We start from the raw sequence: 20,529 nt of genomic DNA, 5'->3' as shown, positions 1-20,529 counted from the left end.
CACTGGCCCTACTGTTTCCCCTGGGGTTTCCATGTGGGGAGGCTCGTTGCCCTGCTCAGAGGACACAGCCAGGTGCTGTCAGGGCTTGGTGCTGTCCTGTGTTGAGGGGCTTCCTGTAAGGTAGGGAAGCTGCTGCTCTTTCTCCTGTGCTTTGTACCGCTGTACCCCGACCCCTTTGTCCTCAGCTCCCCTGCAGGAAGATCTGCTGTGAATTTTGAGTGAGAGAGAAGAAAACATGCACAAGAGTTCAGGGTCTGTTATTTATTTACATAAAAACACCACAGTGCCACAGTTCCACCCCTGAGCAAACAGCAGCTGCCTGTGCAGGCCAGGCTGTGTCTGCAGACCTGTGCATTGAGAGACACCCCCTCCACTTAGCTCTGGGAGCTGCAGGGGCAGGGGAGGGAGGAGCAGCCCCGAGAGGCTGAACTTGGCTCCCAGATCCTCTTGCCCCTGCTCTGGGAGTGCTGCTGGCAGCTCCTGTCGGTGCCTGCTTGCCCCTTCCTTCTGCCCCACAGGAGTGAGCTAAAAATACCCCCTACAGCACATGCAAGGAGGACCCTACAGACCCTGCTGGGCCTGGTAACAAACTCCTCTACTCTACGTGCCGGGCGGCCAGGACATGCCGGGTGCGGTTTTGGCTCTCAGGTTGCCGGGGGGCGAGGGCTGCTCGGGGCTGCCCCTGTCCCTGGAACCGCGGCGGGGCTGGGAGGAGGCGCATGCAGCTGGAGTGGCCACCGGGCAGGACGGAGGTGCTGATAAGGGTGCAGTGCTGCTGCCGGGCTCCCCTCCGTGCTCAGAGGCAGCTCTGCCTCCCCTCGGGAAGGGAGGGGCTTTGCAACCGGGCTGGAGGGGGCTGTGAACCACACGGAAACCTGGTGTGTGGCACTGTCCTGTCTCCTTGTCGCTGAGCCCCTTCCTGAAAGTGTCACAACGACTGTGCTGCATCATCCCCTGAGGGCCCACGGGCTGCTCCCGTCCCAGCACACACCTGCAGCCAGGTACCCCCTGCACTGTGGGACTGGGGTGGGCACCTCCAGCAGCTGCTGCTCTTCCCAGGGTCGCTCCAGGTGAGAGGGGCCTCACTCGCATCCTGGAGCATAATGGGGTGCAGAGTGATGCCCCCCACTCCTGTGCACTGCACGGCAGCCCCCACATTCCGTCTGGGGCCTCGGTCCACCTCCCCTGTGCACCAGTGTCACCAATCCAACTATTCCCAGTGAGGAGCAGAGCTGGGGGCAGGTGCTGGCAGCTCTGCAGGGAGGGAGCCGGGGATAACACATACACAGCACCGGCAGGGAAGCGAGGAGTGATGCAGGCGGAGACGGACGCGGCGGGACGGGACCAGGGCCGGTGGCGCTCAGTGGCTCCCGTTAGTGTGCACAGTGTGCCGTTAGCACATGCGCTTGTACGTGTAGATGTAGGCCTTGCAGTTGGGACACGTGTGTGTCACGTCCTTGAAGTCATCAAACAGGCAGGGGATCAGGCAGCAGCAGAGATCACACCTGGATCACAGAGAGAGGCAGAGATGCTGAGCTGGGACAGCCCCTGGGCATGGGGTTCATTCACTCTGGGCCATGGGCAAGAGATGTGAGTAATTGTAGGAGCTGCCACCCTAGGAACCTCTGCTGCTCCACTGCCACCTCTGTGCCAAGGTCCCCTCCAATCCCAACAGCTCAGCCAAGGCCACCAGGACTGGGGCTTCCCAGGACCAGGCTGAGCGCCCAACAGGAGGCCCCAGCCCTGCTTGCAGCACCTACCCCACAAAGCAGCAGAAGAAGCCAAGAAGGAAGCTCATGAGCCCAATCTCGTAGGAGATCTTGGTGGTGATGGCTTGCTGGCAGTGGGGACACACTGTCTGCACGGGGGCACCCTGGAAGATCTCTCCCTGCAGCACTGTGACTGTCGTGGCGGCTCCCGGTGGAACGAGCACTGTGGCCGTGTGGCCACCAGGAGAGGGGTAGGGGCCTGGGGCAGGGTAGTAGCCCATGGGAGGGTGAGGGCCTGGGGGTGGGTAGTATCCTGCTGTGAATGAGAAACACAAGTGAGCACCTTGGTACATGGCAGGAGGGGTCTAATCCTAACTGGGGAAGCCCCCACTCTGCTGCAGCACCACCCTTGGAGTACAGACTTGGGGCCAGCCCTGCTACAGGCACTGTGCCCCAAACCTCAGCCCAAAGAACCTCACTGCAAGCTCCAGAGGGCAGCCCCAACCCCCTCTTGTGTCTCCCCACTCCCCAGAGCACCAGGAAACACGTGCTGCTGCTGATCCCCACCCTGTGTCCCCCAACCCCTTGCAGGACTCACCTGGTGGCACGTAGGGCCCAGAGCCATCCGTGGGCATGTGAGGGGGCACAAACCCCGGCTGCGAGGGTGGCTCATATGGGGGGGGTCCGAACTCAGGAGGGGGGATAGGAACCCCCTGGGGCTGTCCCACCACTGGGGTGACACCCTCTGGAAAGAAACACAGTCAGCAGCCAAGGAGGAGTAGAATTGAGGGGAAGATGGTGTCCTAGCTGTGTGCTCAGGATGTCAACCCCAACACGGAAGGGAGACAAGAAGTGGCAAAAGGTGGGAGGCACCCCCTCCTAAGCCACATCCTCTGGGCCACAAGAAATCCAAATTCACCCCACAGCAGGGAGCAGTGCCAGGCTTTGAGCTGGGAGTGCTTCCTGCTCTTGTCATTGCCCCTAGGACCCCTCCTGCCTCCCCCAAGGGTGACATAGGGACAGATGGAGCCAGGCATTGTACCACCCTTCCCAGCGTGCTGTGAGGGTAGGACACAGCCAGGGCAGTCCCAGGGAACCCACACCTCCTTGGGTGCTGTCTATTTGGCAGTGACACCCCCGAGCAGGGGACACCCCCAGTACCTGGTGCAGAGGGTGGGCCGTGCTTCTCTTCTATCAGCGGAGCCGAGGGGCCCCCCGGGTAGGGTGGGGGCGGGTCGTTGGACATTGCTCCAGGCAGCCCTACAGGGACAGAAGCCTTTAGGTGACACCAGCCTTTGGTGCCACAGGCACACGGAGCTGGCACGGTGCTTGGGGACGCAGGTGACAGGTAACGGAGGAGGCCAGGGCTGGTGCCACCACTGCACGAGCCTCAGCTTCCCCTCCAGGCAAAACCAGGGGTATGGCCCCAAAGCTGGACAGGCTCTGACCAGGCAGCAACTCCAAGGTGTAAAATCTTCCTGCCAGCTCCATGGGGCTTCCCTGTAAAGCCACATGATGCACTGCAGCTCATCAGGGCAGCTCTGCACTGCATGGCCACACTCAGGGCAGTGCTGGGCTGGAACAGCTGTGCCAAGAGCCTTGGCTGCATCACTGGGGTACCAAAGGTGGGGAAGAGTTTCCCACAGCCCCCACCTCCACCCTCAGTGACACAGTGCTGTGCCCTGAGGGATGGCAGGACCCCCATCCTGAGCCTGATGTGCAAACTCCAGGACAGAGGGTGCCTTTCTAAATAAATCTCTAAATACAGTGAGTTAAGGTAAGACCATATTTAACAGCTGGAGGTGTTATTTTACATGGGGTAGAATTTACCTGTCCTCTTCCCCTCAGCAACAGCTCAGAGGCCTTGACAGCTGAAAGAAGCAGCTCCTGCAAGCAGTGTAGTTTGGAAAGCAGCTTCTTCCACTGGATCTGTGTAAAAGGAGACAGCAAGGGAATTAGATGTAGAGGAGTCACAACTGCAGCATTATCCTGGCTGCCAAACCAAAGCCCTTCTCTCCCCTGGGCAGGAGCCCATGTGCCCCTCAGTGGCAGGCATGAGGCTCTGTGTCCTTGGCACGTGGCAAAGCCCTCCTGACACGCTCTGAGATCCAAGGAAGTGCAACAACATCAAGAAACCCGACTTCCCTGTTTCCACTGGCTCAGTTATAGCTGGTAAGATGTGACTAAATTGGGAAATACAAGTGAGAGGCTGCTCACCAGTGCTTGGGACAGCTGCCATCAGGCATGGGACAGGGTGACATTGCTATCAGAGCCCAGGGAGCAGTGCTGGGAGCTCCATCCTCCACCCCAACGGGCCAGGAGCAAATGTGACCCTGCTTGTCCCGTTGGCTGGCACCAGTGCCACGTGCTGGGCAGCCAGCCCAGAGCACACCAACCTCCCCAGCACGGCACAGGCTGCACAGGCACCAGGCCAGGCAGCCAGTGCTGCCCCAGCCCTGCATTGCAGGTGTGCCCAGAGGGGCCTGTGGGGCTCAGCCACCTCCACCTGCAGTTGCCAGGTCAAGCAGAGCCAGACTTGGCAAGCAAGGCAGGAAGACTCATCCCTCCCTCACCTGCATGGCTTTGCTTTATTCGACTCCTTTTTTTTCCTAGTTCACACTCCCTGCCATGGAGCAGCCTCCTTGCAAGGTAGCAGGAAATTTAATCAGTCCCTGGAGGAGCACCATCACTTGTGGCTGCTCATGCACTGATCCCCCCAGGAGCTGAGCAGATTACTGACAGGCACAAGGTCTCCCCCAGGATGTCCATATTTCATTTTCCAAATTGACTACAATTTCCCCCCAAGATCAGAAGTGGTGTTGCAGCCACACAGCTTCAAAGAGTAACACCAGGGCAGCTGGGGGTCATCTTCCTCCTGCTTCTCACTCCAGTTTCTTCCTTAAGAGCCCAGGGAAGCAGAGTTGCCATGGCACAGAGCATTTCCAGGCACACTGCAGAGCCTCCCTTCTCCTTCAGTGACCTACAAAGCTACAAACTGGGCCGTGCTCCTTTTAGTTCAGTGGAGATGTGAAGACAAGGAGGATTTATTCTTTTCAAAGTAGCCAATCCTGCACATCCAGCAGCCTCAGACCTTTCTGTCCCCATACCTGCAGGGGTTCTGGATGAGCCCAGTCCAACCAGAGCATCCCAGAATACTTACCTGGGGACACCAGCCTGCCAGGGAGCTTTCCTTGCCCTCACAGGCCAACTGTGCCCATAGCTTTTCTAACATAATAGATCTCCTCCCATTCCTGCTCAGATGCTGCTTTCTCATAATCTTTCAACACTCCCCAGCCTCACTCCTCCCATCAAAACAGCTGGCAAGAAAACGCAGGAGTGAAGGAATCCACCAGCCACTCCACCAACACCTATCAGATGAAGCAACAGCCCCAGGGTGAGCCAGCCTCTAGTGCTGCCACCCTGGCCAGGAGGGGATGGCAGCCACGAGGGTGACAGCCCATGGGTCCCAGAGCCACACGTGGAGGAAGCTCTGGGGTGCAGGGCCCTTCTGCTCCTACTTGGCAGGCTCAGTTGCTTCTAATGCAATATTCTGCTTATTAAGAGAGATCTGTAAAGAGCAAGATGTTGGCTGTGTGCCTTTCCCGGGAGGAAAAGAAAGCCTGTTGCTTTTAAGCCTCTTAGAAGCTGTTTCTCTCCTGTGCTTTCTTTCATCTTAATGTGAGCAGCACAAAACCCGACCCATTTCTGACAGAGAGCTCCGTGGGAAAGCAGAGGGCACTTGGCTTCCCCTTGGCACTGGGCAGGAGCTACCCCAGAGCATCCCTCACCTCCCTGGCACTGATAGCCCTGCAAAATTACCAGGCTTAAGTTCAAGAGCTGATGGAATCACCCATGTCTTGTGCAGGTCCTTTGGAGCAAGGACACACTGCAAGATCCTACGACTCAAAAGGAGCTGGTTATCATAGAAGGATGGAGAGAGGAGATGCTATTTCCAGCTACAAATGCAGATTAGCTCTTCTCAACTGGAAGAACAGCTTTTAGTGGTTTCCTCAGCAAACTAACTACAGAGAATAAATCCACTACAGAATCAGAATCATCACTAGCACTACTTCAGTTAAACACAGAAGACAGGCAAAGGACCCCCATGCCCCCAGGGAATTGGTATTTGCTAAAGAAAATGAAAAAGCAAAGATTCCCGTTAACCTGCTGGGGCACAGCAGTGTGACAGAAACAGCACAGCTCCATCTAGAAAGGGCTTGGCCCACCCTGGCTATGGCCTCAATCCATGAGTCCTCCCCTGGCTCTGTGCATCCTGATCTCATTCCAGGCAGCTTTTGGGTGAGAAGATGGCAACAGATTTCTAGGTCCTCTGTTCATATCAGAGCTGTAATTCTCAGCCCCAAGAGCTCTGTCTGAGGCTTCTCTCACAGTGAGCACAGCCTAAGTGCCGTGGGGCAGCACTGCCCTGCCTGTGGAAGCACAACCTTTCTAATCCACCTCCTTCCTGTGCTCAGCAGCTCCTCACCCTCTTAATGAGGGATTGTAGAATCCTAGAATGGTTTGGTTTGAAAGGACCTAAAAGCCCATCTCATTCCACCCACTGCCAGGGGCAGGGACATCTTCCACTATCCCAGGGTGCTCCAAGCTCTGTCCAACCTGGCCTTGGACACTGCCAGGGATCCAGGGGCAGCCACAGCTTCTCTGGGCACCCTGTGCCAGGGCCTCCCCACCTTCACAGGGAAGAATTTCTTCCCAATTTCCAATCTAACCCTGCCCTCTGTCAGGGTGAAGCCATTTCTCCTTGTCCTGTCATTCCAGGCCCTTGTCCAGAGGGCCTCGATCAACACCCCAAAGCCCCTAATTCCCATTACTGATACGTTCAAAACTGATACAAAGCAACTTCCAGCCCTGATGAGAGAAGCTGATGTGTCAGAGTCCAGTGTCCCGTGCTGGCTCTATTTCCCTCTGCCACATCACTGCAGAAATAGTATGGGATTCAAACATGGCAAGAGAAAAGGTCTGCACATCCCACCTGCTTTCCAAACAGATGAGGTGGGCAGCACTCATCAAAAACAACTGGTGTGCAGTGGGACCAGGGAATATTGCACCCCCAGAACAGGTTCTAACACCATAAAATAGATAATGCCACGAAGAGGATGGACACAGATAATTGAGATTTGGTTTGCTGATGCTATTCTTCCCCAGCAGCAGCTGCTTGTGCTTCAAGCTGCTTCCTCCCAGATGAAATCTCCGTGGGTGAGACAAACCTGGCAAGGGCAGAGCAGATGCTGGCAGGTCCAGCTCACGTGTGAGCCCTGATGGTGCAGTGCTGGCCCCAGCAGCTCTGAGTCAGCCTCAGAGCACCACTGAGATCCACTGAACAGCCTGTGCTGTCCTTGCTCCTGCTGCACTTATAACTGAGATCCATAGCAATTCAGCTTTGTTTCTTCCATGGGGACAGTGGCTCCAGCCACTGGGACAGGAAGCAGCATTTGTTCATAGCCAACCACGTTCAGTGATGTTAACACTTCAAAAGCTGCTGCTGCACATTTTTGGAGCTCTTCCTCCATAAAAATAACTTCCAGTATTTGAAAAAAGAAAAAAAAACACAATAAAATTCAATGAATAAATAAGAGAAAATATACATGCACTTTCAGCTTCACTGCACATCAAAGAGATGTAGATTCCAGCTTCCAGGCTTTTGGAAATACAGCTTTAAAAGTCAAGAGTCCTGAAGACACTGGGCCTTCACCCTTCCTTTAGATATAGAAACAGCATTGTGGCCAACACCATCTCAGTTTTCCTGGCCCCAGGAAAGACATCTGTGTGTCACAGGCTACGTGCTCCACAAACTGGGAAATCCTGAGACTAGTAAGGATAGGGGCACAAAATGCCATTTGAGCCAAAGTCTGTTACTCTTCAAAAGCAGCTTTAGGGGTAGCAAGGAGGGAGAACCAAGTAGGGTGTGCTGAGGGGACAGAGCCATACCCTGACTGTGGCAATGCCAATCCCAATCGCTCTCCTCCACAATGGCATTTCTGAAAGGAACCTCCAAACCAAGCCTGGAGCTGCATGTTCCCTGTGTTATACCTGTGCCCAGAGCTCACAGGGCTTTGCCCTCTGCCCATCCTGTGCCCAGAGCTCACAGGGCTTTGCCCTCTGCCCATCCTGTGCCCAGAGCTCACAGGGATGTTGCCCTCTGCCCATCCTGTGGCCCAGAGCTCACAGGGATGTTGCCCTGTGCCCGTGCTGTGCCCAGAGCTCACAGGGATGTTGCCCTGTGCCCACTCACACAGTTTGCCGGGATGTGGCTCAGCTCCCACCACGCGCAATCCCACCGGACAGCTCTTACCTCCAAAGACAGCATAAATCTCTGCTGAACAAGCAGTACCAGTGGTTATTTCTGCCTTGGTTTTATGCAGAACAACAAAAAGATGTTTTCCCTGCAAATGAGCCAAAGCTCCCCCTCAGCTTTGCCTCTTCCCATGCGCATTTGCTGCCCCCAGACTGCACACCACTTCCCCGGAACCAGGAGGGAGGGAATAAACAGCACAACCTCCTTCAGAGAGAAGGGTATCCTGGCAATCCTTGACCATGTACCCGCTCCTTTACTGGCTGTTAACCTTGGCAGCATCTCCTCAACTCCTCATCCTGGTCTTGGACAAGGCAGCAAGAGGGCGCATGCCTGCAACGCTCTGCAAGGCGCCGATGCAAACGGAACCCAAGTGAAGGACTGAAGGAAAGGTCTGTTCTCCTTCTGAGCAACTCAGCTGTGTTTTCCCAAGTCCAAGTCACTGCCAGGGAGCGCAAATCCACTGTTCAGGAACAGCCAGGCTGCTCCCAGAACAGCAGATTTCTTCCACACTTCTGCACTAAGATTTCAGCTGCAGAAAACTGCTTCTTCCAGGAGGGTCAGGCACAGAAAGCTCAGCTGGCAAAGCAGGCCAGCAGCTCTCCTTTAAAACAAAGGAATGCTGGAGAAGAAGGTTTTTCATCATTCAAACCAAGTATGTCAGACAGCCAAAGCCCCCTACTCTGCTCTCCAGTATGTAAATCTCTGGAGGAGCTTCCCCATTGCAGTCGTTTACCTGGGGACCTTGGACATATCGTTTGACCTTCTGTGTGCCACCATCACCCAGGAGACAAATCACCTCAGAGCAGGATCCTCGCTGGCAGCCAGGTGCTGTGTCCAAAGCACGATTTCTCAGGGCATTAAATCCAAAGCACAATCAGATAATCTCCACGGTGCGGCCCCAGCTCAGCTGTCCTTGGCCAGAGATTCAAATTACCACTTCCAGCAGCTCCTCTGCATGGATATCAGGAAAAGCAGACACAAAATCCTCCCTGCTTAACACAAGGAGGCTTTATCTGCACCACCCACAAAGGGTTATGTGCGGGAGGAGCGCCTGCAGGACCTGCTGCTGCCTCTGGGATTCTCTCCAGTGCTATTCGCCTCCGGATGGGCTGACCGAGTGCTCTTGGCTCTTCACACTGGGCCTGCAGAAACAGCCTTGCCAGGACCTGCTTAACCTGAATACTTAAAGAAAAACCAGCCAAAATGAGAGGGACAAACTGGGGTAGCTCGTTCTGTCTGCTGTTGGCTCCCAAGACGTGGCACACGGGTGTGGGAAGCATCACGTGCTGGCAGAGCTCACAGTGACATCCAGGAGCCAGGAAGGGCTGCAAGGGAGGAGAGGGCACAACCCCACACTTCGAAAGTGGACCCCAGCCCTTCCACGTGTCAGGACACTGAGGAAAGTTGAGGTGTACACAGAGCACTCTGCACCAGCAGGGCAGCTGAATTTGGCCCCCAAAAGCCAGGCTTCTGCACACGGAGCAAGCAGGGAGCACAATGCAGCCAGGCTGGCCCACAGGCTGCCACTGGCCCTGGAAATCCCCCCTTCCCACTCAGGAGGTGCTCAGTGCTGAGATCCTTCCAGCAGGTGTCCTGGCTGCACAGGAGAAGACAGGCTGCAAAACACCAGGTATGCTCATAGATGTGATTAAAATAACATTAAAGCTGAGCTCCTCTGCATCCTACCAATGTGCTCCAAAGAGATGAGAAAAGGAGGGTGCTGCAAGCCAAATCCCTGGGGAAGCAGAGAGCTTTTCCATGAGACTTTCACTGCAGTTCACAAAGAATCCAGGCTAACACTTGATAACATCCATGGGAAAGCATCCAGTGATAGCAGCAGCTGTTGCCTCCAGTCCTCTATATCTACTTAATTTTCCCCCTGAGAGGATGCATCCTGCATTACATCATCCCTTTGATATCTGTTAATAATGGTGATAACACAACCTGCCAGAATCTCAAGCAACTAAACCCAGAATCTACTCCAACACTGCATTTAATCAAGCACAACTGTGCCACAAGAATAGCTGTTCATTTAAACAAGCAAACAAAAATACCTCAGCTCAAGCAGCTTAACAGCAAGCAGAAGCCTCAGGAGGTCAGAAGAAGCTCCACACTCTTAAGCACAGTCACAGATCGGAGCTCACCTCTGACGGCAGCCCAGGACAGAGGCTTAAGGATGAGTCAGGACGGGATCAAAGGCAGAACTGTCAATCCCTCCCACTGCCAGCACTCATGGTTTTATGGTTTTGGAGACTGAGCAGCCTGGAGGTTCTTCATGGAACACCCCAGTCACCAAGTACTGCTCTTCAGGTACTTACACAAAAACGCATCTCCTGTAGTCAGCATCTGCTTCCTCCCATTTGGGGGACACCAGCACAGAGAAGGTGAATATGCAGTGAGTTCACTATGTCTCACAGCAAAACCCAGGCTTTCATAGATTCCCTTTCCAACACCAAATTAAAAATATTTTATTTCTTTAAGCACCCAATCTTTAATTTCTCCCTCCTTCTATAGAATTTTTGAGAGAAAGTCAAATAACACAGCTACATCATTGGTGAATCAAACTGAGTACATGTGTGACGTCCATTAAATGACACAGTGAGCTCCAATGGAGGAGGAAATTAGAGATGATCAGCACTTTTGCATTTCAGCTTCAGAATTAATCAGAGCCCAAGAGCTCTGATTCAGAATTCCCTGTATTCAGAATTCCCTTGCAGATTTCGCAACACAATTAAATAATTTTGAATACATTGCTGGTGATTCCAGATCCATTTTCAAGTGCTGTACAAAACAGATGCCACAGCACTGATGTTTCCTTACCCGAGGAGAGCACCAGCTTGCTGTAGGACTGGCTCCAGTCTCCAACATTAGCATTTCCCATGCTCACAGATCCCCCTGCCTCGGCGCCAGAGAAGCTGCTGACATTCAGATTTATCAGGTACAATGTCACCTTGCACTTTTTTTGAGGACTACTGCCAAGTGCTCTGTGTCACTGGATTTTATGTAAGGCCAAGGCTCGCTCTTTGCAAAGGAGTGTGGTTTGGGGTTCAGCAGGATCATGTGTGTAAGGTCTGAGATCTCTCCTGAGTCCCACTGCAACAAGGAAGACCCACACACATCCCAAGATGTGCACTGGGGGAATTTTTCCATGCTGAGGCCATTCATGTTACCACACTCACTTTCTTGCTTCCACAGAACTTCCCAGTTCCAGACTGGGAGCTCTCTTGGAGGAGTTGCCCAGGGCCACCAGCACGGGGCTGGATTGTCCCATGGCATTTGGACAGGAGGAGGGTACCTGGCACTGCCCTGCTCCCAAGCCCAACTCATTTGGGCTGCTCAAAGATGGATGATGATGTCTCAGAGAGGAAAACCCCAGGATTAATCAACAGCCACTGAGTGTGCCCAGTGCTGGGCACTCCCAAGTTACACAGAGCTCCTGCCACCCCCAATTCTTCCTCTTGTTCCCACCAGACTTGGCTAGTCCACATTGATTTCCAGGCCAGGCATGACTGTGATTTCAATTTGCAGCACCAGTTCCTGTCAACTCCTTCATAACCCCTTCCTCAAAGACCCTACTGAAAATCTAGGGCAGAGCTGGACTCCAGGCAGCCCTAACAGACAGACATCCCTCCCCAGGTCCCTGCTCTGGGCTCTTCCAAACCCTTTCTCTGTCACAGCAACACCTCACTGCTTTGCTGCTCCAAGAAAAGCATCTCTGGTCAGAGGGCTTGGAACAGTCCCAAGGTCACTGCTCCCACAGCAGAGGATGGGACAGGGAAGATTCAAGCCCATAATAGCAGGATGCCCTCAGGGCAGGTAAATAGCTCAGCTGCTCAAATCCTCTCCTGAGCCTGAGGAAGAGGAGCAGCTGCCACAGTTAGGACACTAAACCAGCTGGGAACTGTTTCTCTCACATCAGAAGAGCCCAGCAGGCAGCTCCAAACTGAGCTCCCACCATGCTAAACCATCCTGAATCATGGCAAAGAGAGTCTGAAAGGCTAAATTCACACCCCTTTGGCAACCATGAACGCTGGGGGAAACCTCCATTCCCAAAACACAAATATGCTCCAGATGACATCTCTGTGGAAGACCTGCAGCAAGCCCAGGGAAAGAGCTGATATTTAATACCAGTGGAAAGAGTCTCTAGTCCCTGCTTGCTCAAAGACTACATGAAGATTTTGGAGGAGCAGAGCAGTACCAGCAGCACAGGTGGGAAGGAAAAGCTGAGGCTTCAGCACAGGCCCAGCCTCCTGCGAGCACTGCCTGATATAGCACAATAAAGGCATTAAGTCGATTAGGAGACAAACCAAAGATGCTCTATGAAAAGGGCAGCATGCACACACCAGCAGCAGCTTTTTATCCAGTGCTCAGCTAAAAACACAAGCCCAGAAGAGTAGGCAGCAGCCAAAATCCCATCCCCACCACACTCCTCTACTCCAGGCTTCATCCTCCCCTCCAGCACAGGGATCCAGCTCCCCTTCTGCCATGAGCTAGGTGATGGAGACCCCTGAGGACCTCAAAAGCATCCCAGGTCGGAGTGACTGCAGCAGGGATACAGCTTTGGCTCCAGTCCATGATTTCCTCCCAAAATGGAGCTGCACTGAATCCCATGGGTTCCTTTCCCTCCTTTAAAAAGGTGCCTTGCTTCTTATTTGGAGAAATAATCAATAAAATCTAACAGGCTGCTTTTCATTCATCCCCAGCCAGAAATGTAATCTCCTGTTAACAGCACAGCCCTGAACACATCATTTATCTGCTGGGTACCAGCACACGCAGATTTTACAGCTGGAGAGAGTGGGGCTGCCTGCATCACAACGACTAATTTATTCTCAGAAAGGCTAATTTAATCTGGCAGTGAATGTTCTCAAAGCCTCCTCACACAGAGCAGCTTTTCTCTTGGTTGGCTTAACAACAATACAGCATATCCAAAAACGTGGAGGGATGCTAAGGAAGAACACTGCCCCTGTGTTTTGAGCCCTCTAGTCTGAGAAATTTCTCTTGGTAACTACAGGCTTTGAGAAAACATACAGTCCCTCTGGCTTTTCAAAAAGCCAACTGCATTTTCAAAAGCAAAATATACAACAGTTTAGGCTATTTCCCCCTCACAACTGTGTCTTGACAGAAAGAGCTGGGCTCTTAATAAAACTAAAACCCAGCAAAGGTAGTTTAGTATTAGACATTCACTTCCATCTGCACATCAAGAGCAGCAGACAGCACACCTGGCCTGCAGGTGATCTCTGCCACAGCAGATGAGTTTCCCCAGAGGAAATGTTTATTCCAGTACAGAGGAATAAACTTCAGAACAAATCCAAAAGCTTTTTGTTGAAAAAGGCTGGGTAACTGCACCATGAAGTGTTTCAGAGAGAGCATCCTTCAGCTTCCCAGCCTCTGCCATCTACAGGGGGGCAATAAATAAGCCATCAGAAAGTTTTTTTCATTTTTTTAAATTCTAGGTGGTATTTTCCCTTTTCTTGTGGCAGTACTCACAAAGGCAGAGTGTGTCCACAGCCAGGCTGAGCCTCCATGATCCTCCTGGACATGGCACCACGTGCTGGTCCTCACCTGGATCTACCCTTGCCCAGGAGATCACTGGAGAGCCAAGCACAGCTCCTTGGAGTCACAGGGGCTACATCAAGGCAGATTTAAGCTTTACAATAGACAGAGCTGTAGCAGTTTAACCCTCCATGCTCAGGATTGTCACCACCATCCTGCTGGGAAAGAAGAGCTGCTGCTGTGCAAGCCTGGATCATGTCTGAGAGGGCTCCTTTGCTGCAAGGGCAAAAACATGCCCCAGATGGCATCCAACAATTTAGAACGATTCAATAATGTGGGAAAAAGGCAAAAATCAGAGGGAAGCAAAGCATTTACGCAGGCCACAGAAGAAATAGAGAAGAAAACAACACAACACTCCCCTTGTTCCTATCTGTCAGGAATTGCTGTCCCTATAGCCTATTGAATAGCCTATTCAGAAACCAGGAAACTCAGAGAGCAGCAGGGAAGGGCTGAGTCATGGCCATTTGGAAAAAAAAGAAACAACCTACAACAAACCAACCCAAGAGGGAAGGAGAAAAAACATGGGACAGCAGCTGTTCTGGGTCTTGGAGATATGAACAAGTCAATCCAGAACATATTAGCCAATCTTTATTTTCAAAAGCTCTGCAAACAAATGGTGCTGGCATAAAATGCAGCTGACCCTCCCTCTGCTCGTGGGAAGCAAATTGTTGTACCAGGAAAAGTTGCTGGTGCTTCCAGGCACCAGCCCCCCTGGCCAGGACACAAACTACTCCCAGTCTGTGCCCTGATTTTTGTTCCTCTGCAGCATTAGCGTCCACATATCCCAAAGATTTATAGGCTAGGCAAGTGCTTTCCCTTATTACAAGCAGGTCCATCTCAGGGATGCCATTAGCAGAGAGTGAGGAGCCACTTCCCTTCCCCCCAGTGGAAGGGAAAGAGGTAAAACATGACTTGGATCAGCTTCCACAACTCTGTGAAGAGGTGAGCCAAAGCCAAGGGCTCCCATCTCACACCCAGCTCAGCACTGCCTGTCTGGCCCCCAGCAAAAGTCTTCCCACATGACAATCTTTGTTCTGTGACCTAAATGAAATCAATTGTACAATAATTCTCCCCAGGACAGTAATCATGTTCACTCACCCATCATCTGAGAGATTACACCTGCTCTCCAGCTGGGGGGCTCTGGGAGGAAGAGATTTCTGAGCAATGAGGGGCCCATTTTTCATACAATTCCTTGATGATGCCTCACAAATCAGGGAAGGGGGCAGTGTCGATCTTTTCAATCAAACAGCTATGCTTCGAAACGTATCTGGAAAAACACCTTTTAATTCATTTTATGAACTACCCTGTGATTACCCTGTGTAATTCATAAAAAGTACCCTGTGAGGTACTGTCAGATCAAAGCTGCAAAGGTAGGAAGGGGGAAGCCCCTCAGAGCTGCTGCCTGTGGGGAGTGGGTCAAGACAAAACCTGCTGTCCCCAGACTGTGGCAGATCACCTGTGCTCAGGTGTAATTGCTCAACTCTTCCCAGCTCTGGGAATGGCTGGGAAAACCACAAGCCCTTCACAACCCTGACACTAACTCCAGAATGACAGCTCAAGGAATCTGTCCCAAAGCAAACAGGCTCTCATGGTTCAAATTGTGAGGAAAATTCCTTTTCTATGCAACCACAGAATGCAAGGAGCAAATAAAGATGAAATACAGCTACATCATGGGCTGATGTGCATGCACCACATTCAGGTGTGATGGATGGAATTCTGGATTGTAAAACAGAATGCAGGATGGAACAGTAAATGTGTAAGTTTAAAGCAGAATACTTCTTCCAAAAACATCTTCCAAAACTTAACAGGGAGCCAGGCTCTTAGGGCAAGGTAAGGAAGATTTTCCTTCTAAATGCAGAGACTGAGTATCAAAGAAGGTTCAGGAACAGACACAGGAGAGACAGTTTGGGGCAGTGGGACCCCCAAATCAGCACAAATGCTTTATCCTAAAATCTCTAGGAGAACTGGGTAATATTCCATTTTCTTAGGTATAAAGGAGGCAAAGAATAGAACTATTACTAATGCACAGTAACCTTACTAATCACAATAAAAATGAAATATTTTACTTAATTTGCACAGAAAGCCCCAGCTCAGCTCTTCATTCTCTGATGATCTCAGGTTCCATCATGCCAAGTGGTACAAAGTCAAACATGCACAGCCAGAAGCTGCACAGCTCCTAAGATGTTAATCACATTGCCACTTTTTGGGGCTATTTTTTTTATTTTATTACCCTAAATGCAGGCCTGCTAAGAGAGCCCAGCTTAAAGACAGCTGCACTGAAGTACCTCACGTGGAGATGTGCAGCATGAAGCACTTTGCTCCTGCCTCCATCCTCCACCCAGATGGGTGACCAGAACAGGGCTGCTCTCAAACAGCTGTTTCTCACCACCACAAATATACAAAATTAAGACTGCAGCCACAAGGCAGATCAGAACAAATGGGCCCAAAGCAAAACTGTAACAGCAGCCAAGAGTCTCCCTGAGGGTTTCACAATACAAATAAAATCTGAGCTCCCCCTGCCTCAGAGACTTTATTCTGGTGAGAAAATGGATTGTGGTTTCCTATGGCAGCTGCTCCAATTGCATTCCCTTTGATCAGAGGAGACAGGTCCTATGCAGAGCATGTAAAGATGTGACACTGCTCATGAAAGTGGCACTGCTTCTCTCCAGCTGTGACATGGATACTCAGTGCTATTTGGGAACAGCAGGAAAACAGCAAGGTGAACATCACATCCCAAGGCACAAGTTGCTCATCATGTGTTTTTTGAAGGAAAAAGTGTACACAGATGTCTGTATTTGCACACTTGTGTGTTCTTGCCTTGCTCTAAAACCTCTGAAAATTCTCCACTGGAGAGCTGATTGGCTCCAGGCTGGAGTCTTTTGCCTGCATAAAAGCTGTAAAATCAGGTCCTGGAAGCAAAACCAACCAAAAACCTCCAGCATCTTGCAGAACTACTGAAGTTGCCACTACAAACCATTACTGTTCTTGTATCAGGGAAAAGGGAAGAGTAGTGCATAATTCAAGTCCTTTTAATACATCACTGACTGCTGCTAAGAACCACCAGGCATATCAGCATTTATTTGTTGTTTCCTGACTCTCCTGCCCACCCAAAGAGCAGCTTTGCACAGCCCACCCTGGGAGAACACCTTCTGAGAAGCTGGCACATGTGTCTAGAAGCTCAGATATATTCAGTTCTGCTGCCTTTGTTATTATTTTATTCTCCATATTATGCAAATGCTATTTATTGCCTCTCTGGCTCACCTGGCAGCCACCAGCCTTTCCTGGAAAGGTACAGGAAAACTGTCACGTGGTACAGAGCCCTGCTAATAATAGCAGGAGTGAAGCACCAGCCCCACTACAGACCCCACAAAATCCACTATTTAAAAAAAATTAGTTTCTTTCAATCCAGGATATTCTCTCCTGATTAAAGCAATCATAAGAAATCAAATGTAGGGCTTTACAATGTACCACAGACATAGAACACTGAATTTCATACTTCTCTTTATCCACAAGCAGAAAACAAGTCTTGGATCAGAGCAGATACTAACAGGTTTGTGTATTTCCTTCCAAAACCACTCATCCTCATACTGGAAGATCAACAACATCCTTTAAACACATGCATTTATCTGCTAAATTCATATCTGAAAGAGAAAAAAAATATTCTTTTACATAATAAAATTACTTTCATCCTTTCTTTGGCTGTGTTAGTAAGACTGGCAATGGCAACACTTCTGCAGGTGCCAACACCATGACAAGGACCCAAATTCCCCCCCAAAACATACAGATGTTGTGGACAGGCTTTAGTCTGGCCCTTCCTGAACATCCCTCAGCTACAGGAGCACCTTAGCTGTGCTCCCAGGACGTGTTTGCCACCTGTGTTTGAACTGTTGCCTGGAAAGGCTGACCTGGAACAGAGACTAGACAGAGCAAAAGGAATAAAATAGGAATTTATTTCAAGGATACACTTTGGGCAGTGCAAGAGTCCAGCCAGGGCTACACCCAAATCAAATCCCAGATGGATCCTGGTCACGAGTTTTTACACTTTTATAAGTTTTTGTTCATTTACATATTGAGGTCAATTCTCCAACCACAGCCCCAGGCTATGAAGTCTCAGCCCCCTGGCTTGCCCTCTTTCCCTCGCTGTTGTTTATGATTTTTGGGTACTGGTTGTCCTTGATTCTCCAGCTAGAAAGGAATTGTTTTGTCTAACTACCCTGTGAAGAGAACTTACTAACACCTAATATGAAGCTTCAGAGTTACACACTAAGCAGCAGAGATTCTGAGAAATATAAAAGCTAAACCCCAGTGCTTCACATCCAGAAGGAAAACAATGCCCATTGTGGCTTCCCAGGCACAGAAAGAGCTGATTTGGAAGTGACCTTCAAAAATGTGCTCATAAACCAACACCAGGTGCTGAGGGAGACATTCTCCCTCCCTTCATAACTGCAGCTGAGACAGAGCAGAACAGGAACTCAAGGAAGTGAGTGTCAGAACTGAATTTGAGGTGCAAGATCTGTTGAGGGAACACAAGAAGCTCAGCACGGTCTTCCATCTTCTTGGGAAGGGTTCTGAAACCAGAGGAGCTCCCTCAGTGTTACTGTCCCTGTCACACCTGTGGCAGGATGTTGTGGTCCTCGGCAGGAACACACACATCCCCATTGCCAGCACACCTGAGCACACACAGCCACTGCAGCCCCACCAGCCCTCTAAGAGCAGCTGGGCAGCACTGACCACGTTTGCTCCAGCTGGGATTGCTCGGAGACATCTGGGGACACTGTCCCATCCCCCTGCCCTTCCTACAGCCATGAAGTCACCACCTGCCTACCTCCAAGCAGGAATTAATTCCTCATGTAACACCTGAGGAGAGCAGAGCAGGTACATCACTAAACACTTCAGGGATTTCCTGGGGCACGTGGATGTCACCACAACACTGAGACAGAGAAGCCTTTGGGAGAGGGAAGTTATCAGCCTGTGCTTTCCACACGAGTTTGTTTAGTTCCTGAACATGAGTGAGTGACATACTGTGATTATATACCACGCTATAATGTCTATGTAATACTCACTGTAGTTTTCTCTGCTGCCTACTCTGGTCATACTCTGAAATCAGCAGGGTCCCTGCTGAAATTAAAGCCCCATTTTAAGTACTTTGGGTGAAGGGAACAAACAGGAGGCTCTTGTGTATAGTCCCAAAGAGTTTCTCAGAGAGTTCTACATATAGCCCAAACCCGCTAGAATTATAATTTAAAACATTTCTACTTAAAATCATTGTGCCTGACCTCATCTCTGCCACCTGATATTTTAGGCTCAGCCTAGAATGTGACAACTTCCAGTCCCCTCCCCAGTTCTCACTGGTGCAAGGACATCACCTCAGAGCAGCTTTTCCTCAGGCCAAGGGGCACAAACTTCCACTTTCAAGGACTTGGAGAAGTTTAACCTTGAGCATGGCTCATGTGGAGGATCCAGAGGACACTGGCATGGCAGTGTCCATCCCAGCCTGCATATTGCCACTCCTCTACACAGCCCTGGAGCTCTCCCCAGGATCCCAACCTCATTCCTCTGTTTAGCAGCAACCCTCACTCCCTGTGCTTTTCCTAAAGCAACCAAACAGCTGCTACCCTCTGCCTTTCCAGTCCCCTTGGGAGTGAGAACCCAGATCTCACAATTTTAATGGTTAAAAAACCCACAATTTCCCACCGTTTATTCCTTGGTGTTTGTTGCTGTTCATTAACTGAAAGAGCTCTGCTCATCTCACACTGCCAGTGTGCCAATATCATCCTCACCCATCATCATTTCTCTTCCTGCTTGTCAAGACACCTCAGCTTCTTTCGGCTCCTCTAAAATGGGCTCATCATCCTTGATCACTGGGCAAGCTCGTCTCTCCCGAGCAGGGATAACTGGAAACACACACATTGTTTCCTAGGCCTGCTTCCCTGCTCTCCCGGGCTCTGTCTGGATCACATTTGCTCCCCTCTCAGCCGTGCCCTCCCTGCAGCTCCCGCCGGCTCCTGACCTCGGCCGGCCAGCAGCGCTCGCCTTACACCGGGAAGTCTTTTCCCAAGTACACGACCTCGCTTTCCACCCGATTAAATTTCATCCCAGCCCTCCCGTCCCAACCCTTCCCGGCACTGCTGAGGGTACAGAGCTGCAGCTCTGAAGATTTTAGCAGTAGCCTGCGACACTTCGGCAGCGTTAAAAGGCCCGTCCGAGGCCAGGGCTGCCTCCCGCCGCTCTCCCGGCCCGTGTCCCCATCCAGCCGCATCTCCAGCGGCGGCCGAGCCCTGAGCCCTTCCCTCGGCCTAGTTCTTCCTCACACAGTTAACCAGGGCTTGATTTCTATCCCTTTTCTTCCCAAGAGCATAATGCTGGTATTCTCCTGCCTGTGTCCCCGTCTGCGCTCAGTGTTCTCCCACTGCCGAGTGTCCTCCCGTGCTCAGTATCCCCCCTGCGGTTCTCAGTGTCCCCCCACGCCTGGTGTCCCCCTCGGTGCCCGGTGTCACCCCCGGTTCTCAGTGTGTCCAGCCGGCCCCGCCGCCGGGAGGCCGCCGCGGCCTGTCCGGGGCTGAGGGGGCCCGGGCCGCCTTCCCGCCGCAGCCCCCGGCCCCTCCGGTCTCCCGAGCCCCGCCGGTCCCGCACCCGACCCCCACCGCCCACAGGCACCTACCGGCTCCCGGCGGCGGCTCCGGCACCTGGCGGCGGCGGGCGGGGCGGGCCGGACTGGGCGGGCGGTGCCGCGGCGGGGCGGGCCTGGGCCGCGCCGGGCCAGCCGGGGGCCGGGCCGAGCCGGGCCTGCTCCCGCTGCGCTGGGCAGCTCCGGGGAGCCGCAGACTGAGGGAATGCCAGCACGGTTTGGGCTGGAAGGGATCTTAAAGATCATCCCGTTCCACCCCCTGCCATGGGCAGGGACGCCTTCTACCAGACCAGGTTGCTCCAAGCCCCGTCCAACCTGGACAC

General features: G+C 52.0%; 1 protein-coding gene across 12 annotated transcripts; it reads right to left on the bottom strand.

The window, feature by feature from the left end:
* Positions 1–246: 246 nt before the first annotated feature.
* On the bottom strand, positions 247–20,329 carry CDIP1 (cell death inducing p53 target 1). 12 transcript variants are annotated; one of them, XM_088174581.1, is made up of 7 exons: positions 8,759–10,004; positions 6,938–7,248; positions 3,540–3,638; positions 2,871–2,969; positions 2,308–2,454; positions 1,761–2,022; positions 247–1,505 (listed from the first exon to the last, which is right to left on the bottom strand). In XM_088174581.1, the coding sequence occupies exons 4-7, from the start codon at positions 2,953–2,955 to the stop codon at positions 1,394–1,396; spliced, it is 606 nt and encodes a 201-aa protein (XP_088030707.1). In that variant the 5' UTR covers positions 2,956–2,969; positions 3,540–3,638; positions 6,938–7,248; positions 8,759–10,004; the 3' UTR covers positions 247–1,393. The 12 variants fall into 12 exon arrangements, with proteins under 12 accessions (XP_088030707.1, XP_088030699.1, XP_088030702.1 ...); XM_088174573.1 differs by having other exon boundaries at positions 1,761–2,025; positions 8,759–9,998; XM_088174576.1 differs by lacking the exon at positions 8,759–10,004 and adding an exon at positions 8,023–8,212 and having other exon boundaries at positions 1,761–2,025.
* Positions 20,330–20,529: the final 200 nt, after the last annotated feature.

This window comes from Sturnus vulgaris, chromosome 16, assembly GCF_052056855.1.
Source record: "Sturnus vulgaris isolate bStuVul1 chromosome 16, bStuVul1.hap1, whole genome shotgun sequence".
Taxonomy (NCBI): domain Eukaryota; kingdom Metazoa; phylum Chordata; class Aves; order Passeriformes; family Sturnidae; genus Sturnus; species Sturnus vulgaris.
This window is presented reverse-complemented; position numbering and strand designations above follow the sequence as displayed.